This window comes from Panthera tigris, chromosome E3, assembly GCF_018350195.1.
Source record: "Panthera tigris isolate Pti1 chromosome E3, P.tigris_Pti1_mat1.1, whole genome shotgun sequence".
In the NCBI taxonomy this organism is placed as follows: Eukaryota; Metazoa; Chordata; class Mammalia; order Carnivora; family Felidae; genus Panthera; species Panthera tigris.
In genome coordinates, this window is record NC_056675.1 from 38,303,937 (window position 1) to 38,318,839 (window position 14,903).

At 55.2% G+C, this 14,903-nt stretch overlaps 1 protein-coding gene across 2 annotated transcripts in view; it reads left to right on the plus strand.

The window, feature by feature from the left end:
• TRAP1 (TNF receptor associated protein 1) overlaps positions 1–14,903 on the plus strand; it is a 45,412-nt gene that overhangs the window by 22,962 nt on the left and 7,547 nt on the right. For both annotated transcript variants that reach the window (XM_042971355.1, XM_042971357.1), the window contains exons 5-12: positions 1,882–1,953; positions 3,627–3,787; positions 5,047–5,156; positions 5,703–5,776; positions 6,523–6,678; positions 7,888–8,008; positions 9,602–9,671; positions 12,108–12,255. In XM_042971355.1, coding sequence (XP_042827289.1) covers positions 1,882–1,953; positions 3,627–3,787; positions 5,047–5,156; positions 5,703–5,776; positions 6,523–6,678; positions 7,888–8,008; positions 9,602–9,671; positions 12,108–12,255 — 912 coding nt within the window. The remainder of the gene's footprint in view (positions 1–1,881; positions 1,954–3,626; positions 3,788–5,046; positions 5,157–5,702; positions 5,777–6,522; positions 6,679–7,887; positions 8,009–9,601; positions 9,672–12,107; positions 12,256–14,903) is intronic.

Sequence of the window (14,903 nt, forward strand, 5' to 3'; positions counted from 1 at the left end):
CCCTGAGCTCATGATCTGAGCTGAAATCAGAAGCCCCCACGCCCAACCGAGTGAGCCCCCTGGCGCCCCCTGTGGTACTATTTTTAATTGCAGCCTGCCATTTGGATTAACAGTCTTGCTTTCGATGAGGTAATACTTTTGGTTCTTGTGGCCTTTTGAATATGTTCAGGTCAGAAAGAAAAGCAAAAGTGGGGGGCTTATCAGACAGAGGGCGTGAGGGACGTAATATTGCCGAGACGGCTGCTTTCAGGGTCCTGGGGTGATGGCTGGAAGTGCGGGAGGTGTGTCTGCGAGGCCGAAGGACGCGCTCCCATGGGGCCCGAGCGGACGTGTCTGACGGGGACTTCCTGCCTCCACCCAGTGAGCTTGGTGTGGCCGCTCAGGACTGTGCTGGAGCACGCGTCTTGGGCTTTCTTGCTCACTCACTGCCTCCGTTCCACGTGTGTGCGCCTACTTTGCTGCTGTTGTTTAAAGAAGCTTTCTCGAGGAAAGGCTCACATACAGTAAAGTTCACCAGGTTCAAGTGTACACATTCATGGAACCACGGTTCCGTCATGAGTTCCTCCCCCCAGATTTCCTTCTCCCTTCCCGGTGGTCCCTGTCAACCGCTGATCTGCTCTCTGTCCCTGTGGCTTTGTGTTTTCTAGAATTCCATATGAACAGAGGTTGAGTCTCCCCTCTTTCACTTAGCATGATGCTTTGAGATGCATCCATAGTGCAGCACGTAGCAGTAGCTTGTTTGGTTTTACCCGGAGAAGTATTCTGCTCCGTGCCCAGAAATGGAGATTTGTCGTGCGCGCAATATGACGGCTCATTCCCCACTCACCACTCGATGGGCACTTGGGTCGTTTCCATTTTGGGGGTGTTAGAGGTAAAGCTGCTGTGGACACATGTTTTCATGTCTCTGGGTGAGTGTGTCGGAGTGGGTCTGCTGGGTGAGTGTGTGTTTAACTTTGACTTTCCCGAAGTGGTCTCCTGGTTTGCGTTTGTATTAGGGGCGTATGTCCAGGGGAAGTCTAGCTTCCACACATCCCTGCCGACACCTGCTCTTGTCAGCCTTTTAAATTTTAGCCGTCATAGTGGATGAGCTGTGAGTCTCATTGTGGTTAATTTGCATTTCCCTGATGATTGAGGGTTAATGCTGAGCATCTTCTCGTGTCTCTTTGCCATTTCTGTATATTCCTGTGTCCAGATTTTTGGTTCGATTTTAGTCAAGTTGTTTTTTTCTGTTGAGTTGTAAGAGTTCTTCATATATTCTGGATAGAAGCTCCATATCAGATACACGCTTTGCGGACACCCTTTTCCCATTCTGTGGCTTGCCTTTTTGTTTTCTTAGAGGTGACTTTTGTAAAGCAAATTGTAATGAAGTCCAGTTTATCACCTTTTCGTTCCCTGTTTTGTCCTTTCGGTAACCTCCGAAATCTCTGCCTCTTCCACAGTCAGAGATTTTTTCCCTGTGTTTTTTTCTAGAAGTTCTGCAGTCTTCGCTCCTGCTCTGGGTCTGCAGTCTGTTTGGGGTGTGGTGTAAGGGGAGGGCCAGGGTCGAGTGCACGTGGCTGCCTGGTTTCAGCGCTGGCTGCTTTCCATTCCCCCACCGAATTATCTTGGAACCTTTGTTAAAAATCAAGTACCACAGTCTGTGCAGCTGTGTTTCTGGACTCTGTCTCTTTGGTCTGTGTGTGTCTGCTAGTGGGGAGTGTTCTAGTGTGGCCTGGCCCGTGTGACTAGAATTAATCTCTCCGATGACGTGTGGGGTGTGACTTCTCTGGGTCCTCACTGGCAGCTATAATTGATGCTTCTTGCCCCTGGGGCTGTCCGCCCGTGTCTGTCCCAGCTCCCCACGTGCTGGTAGCCCCGAGCTTAGCGTGCCTCTCTCCTCAGGACACTGGCATCGGGATGACACAGGAGGAGCTGGTGTCCAACCTGGGAACGATTGCCAGGTCGGGGTCAAAGGTAAGCCCCCATGGCCCCATCCTTGGGTGCTGCGGCCGCTGCCCCGCTCAGGGCTCCAGGGTCTTTCCTCCAGGCAGCTCCGACCAGAGAGGGTAGGACGCCAGCTTCAGCAGGAATGTTCTCGGGTGCGAGCTCTGTGCTGGCGCTGTGGGAACGCTAGGATGTGATTGCCTTGCCATCACGGGGACCTTTGAGGTGGTTTCTCTTTTTTGTAGATGAAGAGGTGGAAAATAAGTACTTTGCCCGTAGCTAGAAATCGGCCGACCCCAGGCTCAAAAGCCTGTCTGTCGGAGTTTGGAAAGCACCGTTGTGCCTCCTGCTTTTCTCCAAATTCTTGCTCAGCGATTGCTTGAGCTCCCTCAGCTCGAGGCAGAAGGCCCGGCGGAGGTGGCGTCCTTCCTCTCCTGCCTGTCAGCACCGTTCACAGTAGTCCCGTCTGTGGGCAGGCGGCCCTTCACGGCCCCTCTGTGGGGACAGGCGGGCGGGCGGGCGGTCACGGGGCCTCTGCCAGCCTGTGACCAGGGTGAGGTGGCCGTCAGCTGCCCGTGTACTTTTCCTTGGCGACTAAATGCTTTTTGTGTGTCTTGTGGGCCTAAGTGGTGCCTAAAATAGTCCTTTACGAAACTGCTTGAAATAGTTTAATTGTTGGTCCAAGGTGATTTGCAGAAATTCTACTTTTAAGAAACGTTACCATAACCGTTACTCGCCACCCCCCCCCCCCCCGCCCACCCCGGTCCGCATTACATCTTTGGTTACGTCCGTCCCTGTCAAGGAAAGTCTGTGCCCTCACATACGGCAGCCACTGGCTACACATGGTTGTTTGGATTTCAGTTAAACGTGATGTAAAACTTCACTCCTCGGGTGCAGTAGCCCCATTTCAAGTGTTCGACAGCCAAATGTGGTCCGCAGCCATCGTGGAACACTTCCTCCACAGACGTGATTCTGGTGATGCATGTGTGCGTTTTACTTTATTTTTAGTGTTTATTTTTGAAAGAGAGAAACAGAAACAGTGTGAGCGGGGACGGGGCAGAGAGAGAGGGAGACACAGAATCCGAAGCAGGCTCCCGGCTCTGAGCTGTCAGCCCAGAGGCCGACATGGGGCTCGAACCCACAGACCGTGAGATCATGACCCAAGTGGAAGGCAGACGCTCAACTGGCTGAGCCGCCTAGGCGCCCCGGTTGTACTTTATTTTTAATCTTAGGAACGTTGATAACATGAGCTCTAAAAATCTAGTGCCTTCTGGTACTGTATCAAAATCTGTATTTGGTGTGTACTGTTTCCGCATGAAGCTTAGAATCTGGGAGACACGCGGAAGGCACGTTTAGGCGTCTCCCCACGTCCCGAACTCCAGGGGCCACTGCTCTCTGTGCTGCACTCGCTCAGACCACCGCCGCCCCTGCACCCGAGGAGTGTGGCCCGCAGCCGACAGGCAGGCCTGTGGTTCTGAGTTAGACACGGACTCAGCGTCCCACAGCCCATCTGGGGTCCCTCAGCCGTCACTTCCCACACTTCCGCACGGTGTGTGACCTGGGGTGAAAAACCACTCGGTGTGATTGCGTTGAGGATTAAGTGTGACCTCTGCCTGCAGCCCGGAAAGGACACAGGGTGTCGCAAACATCTGTTCTCTCTGGGGAGGGGGCACCCTCCCTCTGACCAGCCTTCGCCACCACAGGCCTTTCTGGAGGCGCTGCAGAACCAGGCGGAGGCCAGCAGCAAGATCATCGGCCAGTTTGGAGTGGGTTTCTACTCGGCTTTCATGGTGGCTGACAGAGTGGAGGTGTATTCCCGCTCCGCGCACCCGGGCAGCCCTGGTTACCAGTGGCTCTCAGATGGGTGAGTAAGGGAGAGCAGGCCTCACGTCACACACGGGGCCGCCCCAGGCGCGTGCACCGAGGTACACTTATGCACACAGCTAAAGTGTTATCACTTCACTTGGGAAGTTAGGGTCTCTTACCAAAATGCCAGTGGGCCTTCGTGGGCTTTTTTATGAAGCCCAAACCTCAGGCTTTGGGGAGCTGGTTCCTCCTTCCCTTGCAGATGGCCCGTGGCATGTGGGTGTCCCCTGTGGTGTGTGGTTTCAGAGGGCGGCCTGTCACCAGCTTGGCCTCGGGACCAGCCGGCCTTGCTGGACTTGGTCGTGCAGGAGCCCGTTCCTGAGTGCTTCCCACCTCGGACTCCCGGGTTTGGCTCCCGGGCCTGCCCACCCCTCCTGTGCCGCTCAGGCCCCAGGAGCTGCCTCTTAGATGCTTGCTTGCTCGCCGGCCCGCACGGGGGGGCCGTTAGCTGGAGGGTCCAGGAGAACCTCGAGACTGTTGGAGGAGAACGGCATCTTGGCCAAACGGAAGCGTGTACTTCATTTTTTTTTTTTTAAATGTTTATTGATTTTTGAGCCACAGAGAGAGAATATAAGCTAGGGAAGGGCAGAGAGGGAGACACAGAATCCGAAGCAGGCTCCAGGCTCTGAGCTGTCAGCACAGAGCCTGACGTGGGGCTCGAACTCACGAACCGTGAGATCGTGACCTGAGCCCGAGTTGGAGGCTTAACCGACTGAGCCACCCAGGTGCCCCCGGAAGCGTGTACTTCAGTAGCCCCAGATCTTTGTTTCCGGATCCTGCTCTCCCGATGGGAGCCCAGCCCATCCCCCTGAGTCACAGCTGAGGCTCCTGTGTGCCTCCCACCAAGGCGATGTTCAGAGGAAGCGGGCCAGGATAGGGACAGGGCACCTTTTGGGGGCGCATCCCCTCCTTTTGTACTCGGGAAACAGTTTCTCCGCCTGGCCTCTGCCAGAGGTTCAGAAACCGGGAGTTCACACGCGTCTCCGTGCATCCGCCCTTTCCACCCAGTGTCGCATGGCAGCAGCGGGGTCACTTCAGGTGACCCTAAACACCACGAGGGGGCGCCTGTGATCGGGAGAGCCCCACGCCCCAGCCCCACATCCCACACCCCACCCCGGCAGCCCCTCTCCCTGGAGGAGACACGATGGGCTCAGAAACGGTAACACCCAAGCTTGTCTTTCTGGGCAACGACGGTCCCAGGTGGAGGACTTGTCAGCTTTGCTTTGTGCTATTGGCTTTCCCTTTCCCACGTCCTAGCTCCGGGGTGTTTGAAATCGCTGAAGCCTCGGGAGTGAGAACTGGGACCAAAATCATCATCCACCTCAAGTCAGACAGCACGGAGTTCGCCAGCGAGGCCCGGGTTCGAGGTGAGTGGGAGTCTGGGCCACCGTGATGCATGCGCGGCGGGCTTAGGGCACTTCCGGGGTTGGCGGCCCAGGCCCGCCTGGGACAGAGCCCCTGTGGCTCCGTGCGGAACCAGAAGCCAGGCCCACTGGCGCAGTCAGCTTTTGTTCCGTCTTGCACCCTCGGTGGTCGTGCTCCGCCCGTGTGGAAGATGCGTCCCTCACCCCTCACCGAAACCCAGAGCGGGGGCTTCTGTGCGGTGGTCTTGTCGTCGTGTGTGACTGACGGCTCATCAGAGGTGCCGAGCGCTTCCCGTGAACTCTGTTCGTGCCGCCAAGAAGGTGTGGGCGTCTCACAGTGGCCTGGGCCTCAAGACATCTATCTGCTTCCTTGCAGTTCTGCTCACTTTGTGCAGGCAGGACAGTGTCCCTGCCATGACCTGGCTTTCCACCTGTGAGACGGCCACACTGAGTCCTCTGGCGTGCTGTCACCCCTGCATCCACTTCCATAGCTTTTGCGTCCAGAAGCTCCCTATGTTCATTGTTGTTTCACGTGTTTGTCTCTTCCAGATGTAGTGACAAAATACAGTAACTTTGTCAGCTTCCCCTTGTACCTGAACGGCAGGCGCATTAATACCTTGCAGGTGAGACCCTGGGCTGCATGAAGGGCTCAGGGGAGGCTGTGGGGACAGGTTGGTACATTTCAGGGCCAGAGGGACCGAGGTGGGACTGGGTGGCCTTGTCCCAGCAGTGGGGTCCCTTGCGGAAGGCGAGATCCCCACCCTTCTGTGCCCCGTCCTCGTGCCCTGGGTATAGCTCACACTGTGCAGTTCATTGGTCCTTGGTGCGCTCACCATCGCCGCAGTCCCGTTTTAGAACATTCTCGCCCCAAAAAGGAGCCTGCCTGCATTAGCAGTGACTCCCTATCTCCCCTCCCATAGCCCCCAACAACCACTCGTGTGCCTGTTCTGGAAACTTCACGTCAGTGTGGAATCAAACACTGTGGCCTTATGTGTCTGGCTCCTTATCACGATGGTTCCAGGTTCATCTGTGTGAGCCTGTGTTGGTGCTCCCTTCCTTTTTACGGCCAAGTTCTGGTTCCACGACCAGGCCACATTTCTTTGTCCGTTTACTCAATCTGTTTGTGACGTCCTGCAGGCCCGTGCACGTCCTCCGGGCTGGCCCTTCCTGACACCCTGTAGCGGGGAGGGGACACTCGTTCTAGAACCTTTTGTGTGTCTTTGTGGGACAGCCCCCCTCCCCACACTGTCTGTCCCACGGGGCTGGTTCTTGGCTCGTCCTGGGCCCACAGGCTCCAGCGGCCCAGCTCTGTGTGGTCGTTGGGAGGCTGTATCTTAGACGCCGCATCCCTGTGACTGTCCACTTCCAGGCGGTCTGGATGATGGACCCCAAGGACGTGGGCGAGTGGCAGCACGAGGAGTTCTACCGCTATGTCGCTCAGGCCCACGACAGGCCCCGCTACACCCTGCACTACAGGACGGATGCGCCTCTCAACATCCGCAGCATCTTCTATGTGCCGGAAATGGTGAGGCCCGCGAGTTCGGGGCAGCGCTGCGAGTGCTTGTCTGCTGCTCCCTGGGGTGGGGGGCACCGCCCAAGGTGACCTCATTTCTCAGCAGCGCTGGCACTTTCCCTGAAGGGGACAGATCACAGGCATCACAAAAACTAACTTGGCAGCATCAGAGTAAAAGCAGAGCCCCCGCCTCCGGATGGATGAGCGCGGGGGAGGGGTGTTGCACATGCTGTCTTGGTGGAACAGAACCGTTGGGCGAGGGGCCCGGGGGAGGCCCGCAGGGCAGGGGCGCCATGGCGCTCTGATGACTTGGTGGGCACTCTGTGCTTGCGCTTGGCCCTTAAACCCCCTGGCTCGCAGTAGCCTGGTGAAGGCTCTGATGAATCCTGTAAACAGGGAGACCTGCTCGGGGGTTGGAAGAAGTTCCTGGTGATTTTGATGGCAGCCCCCAAAGGTCCCAGGGCTACCCACTCGGGAAAGCACTGTGAGACTCGGTGCTGAGTTTCGCAGACCAGCAGCCCCAGCGTGTCCTGGGGTTTTGGGGAGTGTAGATCTCAGCCCCGCCAGCACCTCCTGAACGGAGCCTCCATATTAGCAGGATCCCAGCATGGTGTGCGTGTGGGATGCAGGTCCCAAAATGCTGCTTTAGAGCAGAGGTCGGCAGATGGTTGTGACTAGTTTGGGCTTCACAGGCCCCGCGTGGCCTGGAGCGCTGCCCCCAGGAACCGCTCGCGAGCCCGGCTGTGTTCCAGGAAACTTGATAGGACCCTACAGTTCGGATTTCGTGTATTTTTCACACATCATGAGATAGTCTCGTTCTGCTTTCATTCTCAACCATTTAAAAACGGAAAAGCTGCTCTGGGGCTGCACAAACCAGGTGTTGAGCTGGGTTTGGTCTGTGGCTATTGTTTGCTGGCCCCTGACCCCTAGCACGTTGGCTCTGTTCACAGGGACATGCTGGTTGTTGCTTTTTATGTCCTTCAGGGGGAACGGGTGGGGGGCAGCGGCTGCCCACGGAAGTCCCGTGCCCTGCTCCCCCTGCCGAGGGCCCGTCGAGGTCCTCCCTAGGCTCTTCCTCTGAGTCACCACGTGTCCCGCCACAGCTCCTGGCACAGGCCTCCTTAAGAAGGGGTGGCTCTGAGTTGTCCTTCGTGCTCCCACATGACATCGTAGGTTCTGCCTCCTCGTGGGTCCCTAACACTGCTGTTTCCTTGTCCCCAGAAACCATCCATGTTTGACGTGAGCCGGGAGATGGGCTCCAGCATTGCGCTGTACAGCCGCAAGGTCCTCATCCAGACCAAGGCCACCGACATCCTGCCCAAGTGGCTGCGCTTCGTTCGAGGTACAGCGCTGATGCCCGTGTCCGTCGTGTGAGTCGAGGCCCCGCAGCCCCGGGACCGAGCGGCTCCCCGCGCGTGGCCTGGGGTGCCGACCTCGGCAGAGAGCGCTCGTCTGCCCTGAGCACCGGGTCGCGGGGGGCAGCCACGGCGGCAGGCTGGGGTAGCTGGGCAGACCCAGGGCGGCCGTGGGAAGCTGCTTAGCTCCACCCAGGAAGCTTCTTCCCGTCTGCAACCACCACGTTGTGGTTGAGGTGGGGCAGAGTGACAGAACACGTTTAATTTGAATTCTTGTTTCAGGTGTTTTTTATTGTGCTTTGTTTTGTTTTTTAATGTTTAGTTTTTGGAGAGTGCGCGGGGCGGGGGGGGGGGGGGGGGGGGGGGGAGAGACAGACAGACATAGAATCCAAAGCAGGCTCCAAGCTGTCAGCACAGAGTCATCTGGGGCTCAAAGTCACAGACTGTGAGATCGTGACCTGAGCCACCCGGGCACCCCCTCCCCTTTTTCTTTAAAGTTTATTTTGAGAGACAGCATGAGCAGGGGAGGGGCAGAGAGAAAGAGAATCCCGAGAAGGCTCCATGCCCAGTGTACCCCGATGTGAGGCTGGATCTCACAACTTTGAGATCATGACTAGAGCTGAAAACGAGTCGAACACTTAACTGACTGAGCCATCCAGGCACCCCATGAGTTTCAGGTTTAATGTTCATTTTTGTTTTTTTCTTTAAATTTTTTTTTTTTTAACGTTTATTTATTTTTGAGACAGAGAGAGACAGAGCATGAACAGGGGAGGGGCAGAGAGAGAGGGAGACACAGAATCGGAAGCAGGCTCCAGGCTCTGAGCCATCAGCCCAGAGCCCGACGTGGGGCTTGAACTCACGGACCGCGAGATCATGACCTGAGCTGAAGTCGGACGCTTAACCGACTGAGCCACCCAGGCGCCCCTAATGTTCATTTTTGAGAGAGAGAGAGAGAGACGGAGTGAGAATGGGCAAGGGGCAGAGAGAAAGGGAGACAGAATCTGAAGCTGGTTCCAGGCTCTGGGCTGTCAGCACAGAGCCGATGTGGGGCTCGAACTCATGAACTGTGAGGTCGAGACCTGAGCTGAAGTCAGACGCTTAACTCACTGAGCCACCCAGGCTCCCCGAGCGAGATTATAGTTTTAAAAAGAATTCAGCACCTAAACCTTCGTATCACCTTAGCACACGACGTGCAGGATGTCCACAGTATACTTAGGGCTGTGAACACAAAATCCAGAAGTGGTCTTTAGAGTGTCAAACAGATCCTGAAATCTCAGCAACTGTTCCCCCAGCAGAGGCCCCCTGGCCTCACCAGCTTTCTTCTGGTCACGTTGCCACGACTTGCGCTGTGTGCACGAGCTCTGGGGCATCAGCAGGACTCGGAGGGGCCGGCATTTGGTGCCCCAGTGAGTCTCCCCACGCTGTCCTTCGCCAGTTCGTTGTCACACGAGCATGGTTGGACTCGGTGTCAGGCTGGGAGGGGGAAGGGGAGGCCTGGCAGGGAGGCGGAGGAGTGTGCAGTGAGGGCCGGGCGGAGCGCGGGCCCGGGGACGGTCCTGATGGGCCTGTGTCTCCCTCAGGCGTGGTGGACAGTGAGGACGTCCCCCTGAACCTCAGTCGGGAGCTCCTCCAAGAGAGCGCGCTCATCAGGTAAGCCACCGAGGAAGGGGCAGGGCGGGCGCCTGCGGGAGACGCAGCCCCCTCTGCGCGCTCACCTTGACCCCCGAGGGGCCCCGGCGACTTCAAAGGGGCGGAGAGCAGAGAGCGGCCCTGCCGCGGGACCGGGCCCGGGGGGCCATGTGTTGGGGGGAGACGTGCCCTCCCTTGGTGGCCGTGACAGGGGAGACCCCAAGCGCGCTGCATCTGAGCTGGAGGAGGCGGAGAACAACCCCAGAGCCAGGAGAGATCTGACGTGCTGGTGTGCAGGTGACCCTCTTGTGGAGAGGTCGCTGTGGAATCCCTCTGCGCCGAGGTGGCTCCGTTTCTCTGCTCCCGTCCCGATTGTAGCAGCGGCTCCTGTTCCCGAGTGCAGATTCTCCCCCGGGACTGTACGGAGCCTTTCCTGTGTGGCCCGTGTAGTCTTTTGCGGGGGCACCACTAGGGCCCCAGGTCACGGTTGCAGAAACCGTGAGTTAGAGAGGTCATGCCGGCCAGCGGGTACACCTGCATCGGGTGCAGGAAGAGCAGTGACCGCAGCCTGGCAAGCGGGCCCTCACTTGTGACTAGTCCGTTCCTGGCGAGGTTCTCGTAGCACTCGGCTGAGGGGGCGTCTGCCAGCCTCTCCGTGTGCAGTTACTTTCCCCCTCTGTCACTGGCGGGGGCGGCGTCGGCCCGCGTGTTCAGTGTAGGGTGTGTTCGTGTGCGGGAGCCGATTTCCCATTTTACTCATCAGGTTGTGATCTGTCACTTTCATTATGGATCTTGATGCCAAGACCGTCCCGGGTCGGGCCAGCGGAGGGAGCCCGCGCCTGTGCCTGTCACCCGCCCCCACCTTACTTTCTGCCTCCTCGCTTTGGGCACAGGATGGTCCAGGCTCACCTTGTGTTCTGCCTGCGTCTTGTCCCGACCCCCCTGGAATTGCTTATTCCTTTGAGGAGCCCTGGTTCCTGTGAACGGAGAATGGTACTGAGAAGTCAGGGTCTGGGCCCTGGGGACGCCACTGCTGTTGGGGTGTCCCTCGTCCCAGGCCCTCTTAGCAGTCAGAGCCGAGGAACGTGTGAGGTCTGCGTGTGTTGATGGGCGTCTGTACTTCTGTATCAGTACGTGTTCGTATGTCTGCTGAGCCTCCCAAATACCACCTGGCACCTCTGGGACGTCCTGGTCTTGTCCCTGCCCATGTCTGCTCCCGACCCCGCCACAGAATGGGTCGGCTATGGCCACTGCCCCCCCTCACGTTGGTGCGTCCTGTCCCTCGCTCACTTGCACGCACTCTCACTCTCTCAATAACAGAAGAGCGTAATTATTTCATTATTTTGCCTTTCTTTAAAAACCAGCGAAATTACAGTGTATTTCTGTAATAATCCAGGGCGGGAGAGCAACAGTTTCCTATTCATCTAAGCTTTCCTCTCTGCTCCATCCTGAACAACTCAGACCTCCAACCACGGGGGAGGATGGGACAGCACCCGCACCTGGGCTGGGGCAGCCACAGAAGCTGGGACAGGACGCAGTCCCAGGCGGGACAGAGAGCGAGAGAAGCAGGACTCACCCTAAGGCGGGGTACGGGCTCACCCGATATGGGACTCCCACCTCACAGACCGTGAGATCATGACCTGAGCTGAAGCCAGATGCTTAATGACTTAGCCTGGGTGCCCAAAAATAAGAATACCCTTAATTTCACTCATGAAGTTGCTCGTAATTTCACGCCACTGTGAAATGCCGCAGTAAACACCCTGTTCCCCAAGAAATCCAAGTTGTCTAAAACTGGTGTGTGCGTGTGCGCATAGCGTGTCTGTATAAACCCACGTTGGCAGTGCACGTGCTGTGTATACCGCGTTGCTCCTAAGCTCAGAGTTCCAGTGCACAGAAAGCTAACGGTAGGTCTTTGCACACACGTACACACTGTTTGCTGTGATTTATCCACGTTGGGATTTTTCTGGTGTTTCTTTCCATTTCAGCGTCATTTCAGCGGACCATTTTTTGATGTCATGACGGACCATTAGAGGAGGTGACGTTTAATGGCCCTCCTGCGTTTTATGTTCAGCCTGTTCTTTAGCGTTCAGCCCGGGGGCTGTTCACAGTTGCCTTCTGTCCTGTGCGCCACGGTGTGATGCCTGGTCCATAAAGCTTGCCGACTCCGGTTTCCTGAAGTGTAATCTGCGATTGGATCCCAGGCTGTGGTCCTCCACAAGGGTGGCGGGGGGTGGGGGTGGGGGGGTCGGTTCGCATTCCTGCTACTAGGGGTGTCTCCCTAGCTGGGCTTTGTCAGGGGTCCCCTTTCTTTTTGCTTCACGTTTTTTAGTTTCACCAAAATAGTGTATCGTTTCTACTTCTTTGGTCATTAGTGGGGATGAACGTTTTTCATATGCTTCTGCCTTTCGTCTTTCATGAAAGTTGTTTGTTGATGGTAGACGCGTTTCTGTTCTGTAGGAAACTCCGGGACCTTCTACAGCAGAGGCTGATAAAATTCTTTGTTGACCAGAGTAAAAAAGACCCTGAAAAATATGCCAAGTTTTTTGAAGATTATGGCTTATTCATGAGGGAGGGCATCGTGACCACTGCTGAACAAGAGGTCAAGGTAGGGTCTTTGTTTCTGGGCCTTTTTCTGGGCTGCCGTGGGCTGTGGAGGAATCTGGTGGAGGCCAGAAATCCGAACTTCCTGGGACGTGACCGTGGCATAGCCGGGTGCTTTGTGGGGCTCAGTAAAGGCAGCGTTTGGCCTCCAGGCCTCTGTTGGACGCAGCAGGCCTGGCGCCACATCCTGGAGCCTCCTTACCACGTCACCGAGCTCTTCCCCGCCTGATGCCGGAAGGAGGTGGGTGTGCGCTGCCTCCTCCCAGCAGCACTCAGGGTGCTCAGGAGATCACTAAAGGCAGGGGACGGGGCAAGGTGCCCGGTTCCTGGGGTGGGAAAGGCATGTTCTCTGGGTGACTAGTGGAAATCCTTTTCTTTTTTTAATGTTTGTTTATTTTGAGAGAGAGCACACACATGTGTATGTGCAAGCAGGGGAGGGGCAGAGAGAGAGAGAGAGTGAGTGAGTGAGAGAGAGTGTGACAGAATCCCAAGCAGGCTCCGTGCTGTTGCTGTCAGTGCAGAGCCCGACCCGGGGCTCCCACCCATGAACTTTGAGGCCATGACCCGAGCTGAAGTCAAGGATTAGACGCTTAACAGACTGAGCCACCCATGTGCCCCTGGCGGAAATCCTTCAATGTGGTGCCTCTGGGGCCAGAGTTCAAATACTTAAAAATGATACGATCATCAGGCACCTGGGTGGCTCAACTGGTTAACTGTCCGACTTCGGCTCAGGTCATGATCTCACCATTCGTGAGTTTGAGCCCTGCATTAGGCTCTGCACTGCACCCTGGTCGTGCAGGCACGTGTGGTCTCTTTTTCTCTCAGAAATGAGTAAATATACATATTTTTAGAATTTAAATCCAGGTCTGTTAACATAGTGTAGTAATGAGTTCAGGAGTAGTTTACTGATTCATCGCTTGCATACGACACCCAGTGCCCATCCCGGCAAGTGCCGTCTTCAGTGCCCATCACCCATTTGGCCCCTCCCCCGCCCACTTCCCTCCAGCAACCCCAGTTCGTTTTCTGTATATAAGAGTCTTTTATGGTTTGCCTCCCTGTTTTTATCTTATTTTTCCTTGCCTTCTCCTATGTTCATCTGTTTTGTTTCTTAAATTCCACATGTGAGTGAAATCATATGATCTTTTTTTTTATGAGGCAGAGACAGAGCATGAGTGGGAGAGGGGCAGAGAGAGAGGGAGACACAGAATCCAAAGCAGGCTCCAGGCTCTGAGCTGTCAGCACAGAGCCCGACGCGGGGCTCGAACCCACGAACCTTGAGATCATGACCTGAGCCGAAGTCTGACTCCCAAGCAACTGAGCCATCCAGGCGCCCCGAGAAATCATATGATCTTTATCTTTCTCTGATTGATTTCACTTAGCATAATACTCTCTAGTTCCATTCAGTTTGTTGCAAATGGAAATATTTCATTCTTTTTGATCGCTGAATGATATTCCATTATATATATATATACTACATCTTCTATGTCCATTTGCCATTCGATGGACATCTGGGCTCTTTCCATACTTGGGCTATTGTTGATAGTGCTGCTACAAACATTGGGGTGCGTGTGCCCCTTTGAACCGGCATTTTTATATCCTTTGGATAAATACCTAGTAGTGCAACTGCTGGGTCATAGGGTAGTTCTGTTGTTAAGTTTTTGAGGAACTCCGTACTGTTTTCCAGAGTGGCTGCCCCAGTTTGCCCTCCCACCAGCAATGCAAAAGAGATCCTCTTTCTCCGCATCCTGGCCGACATGTTTTGTTGCCTGAGTTGTTAATGTTAGCCGTTCTGACAGGTGTGAGGTGGTATCTCCTTGTGGTTTTGATTCATATTTCCCTGATGATGGGTGGCGTTGAGTATCTTTTTCATGTGTCGGGTGGCCATCTCGGATGTCTTCTTTGGAGAAACTGTTCATGTCTTCTGTCCATTTCTTCACTGGATTATTTGTTTTGGGGCGGTTGAGTTCGATAAGTTCTTTATAGATTTTGAATAATAGCTTTTTATCCGCATGTCATTTGCAGATGTCTTCTCCCATTACGGAGGTTGCCTTTTAGTTTTGCTGATTGTTTCTTTTGCTTGAGGAATATTTTTATCTTCATGAGGTCCCAATAGTTCATTTTTGCTTTTGTTTCTCTTGCCTCCGGAGACCGGTCTAGTAAGAACTTGGTGCGGCCGGGGGCAAAGAGGTTGCTGCCTGTTGTCTCCTCTAGGATTTTGTTGGTTTACTGTCTTACATTTGGGACTTTCGTCCAAAAATAAGTAAATACTAAAAAATACAATCATTCCATAAACATTTTTTGGCCAATTTTAAATTGCCACATAATTCATATACCGTAAAATGCACACTTTCAAAGTGAACAATTCAGTGGCCCTTCATACATTCGCAAGTTGTGCACCCACAGCCATCTAGCTTCAGAAAATTCTCGTCTCCCCAAAAAGACACGTGTGCCCCATTAAGCAGTCACTCCGAGGGTCGAGATTTCATCTTTAGCAGTGAGGAAGGAGGAGGTGACCGAGCATCTGGGGTCCCCCAGGAGGTTCTTCGGGTCGTGGGAGGTGGACCTAGGGCCCTGGCATGCTGAGGCCGCCACAGCCTCTTCTCGGCCCTCCTTGCTGGTGGCAGACTCCAGCAGCTCTAGGCACAGGCTGTC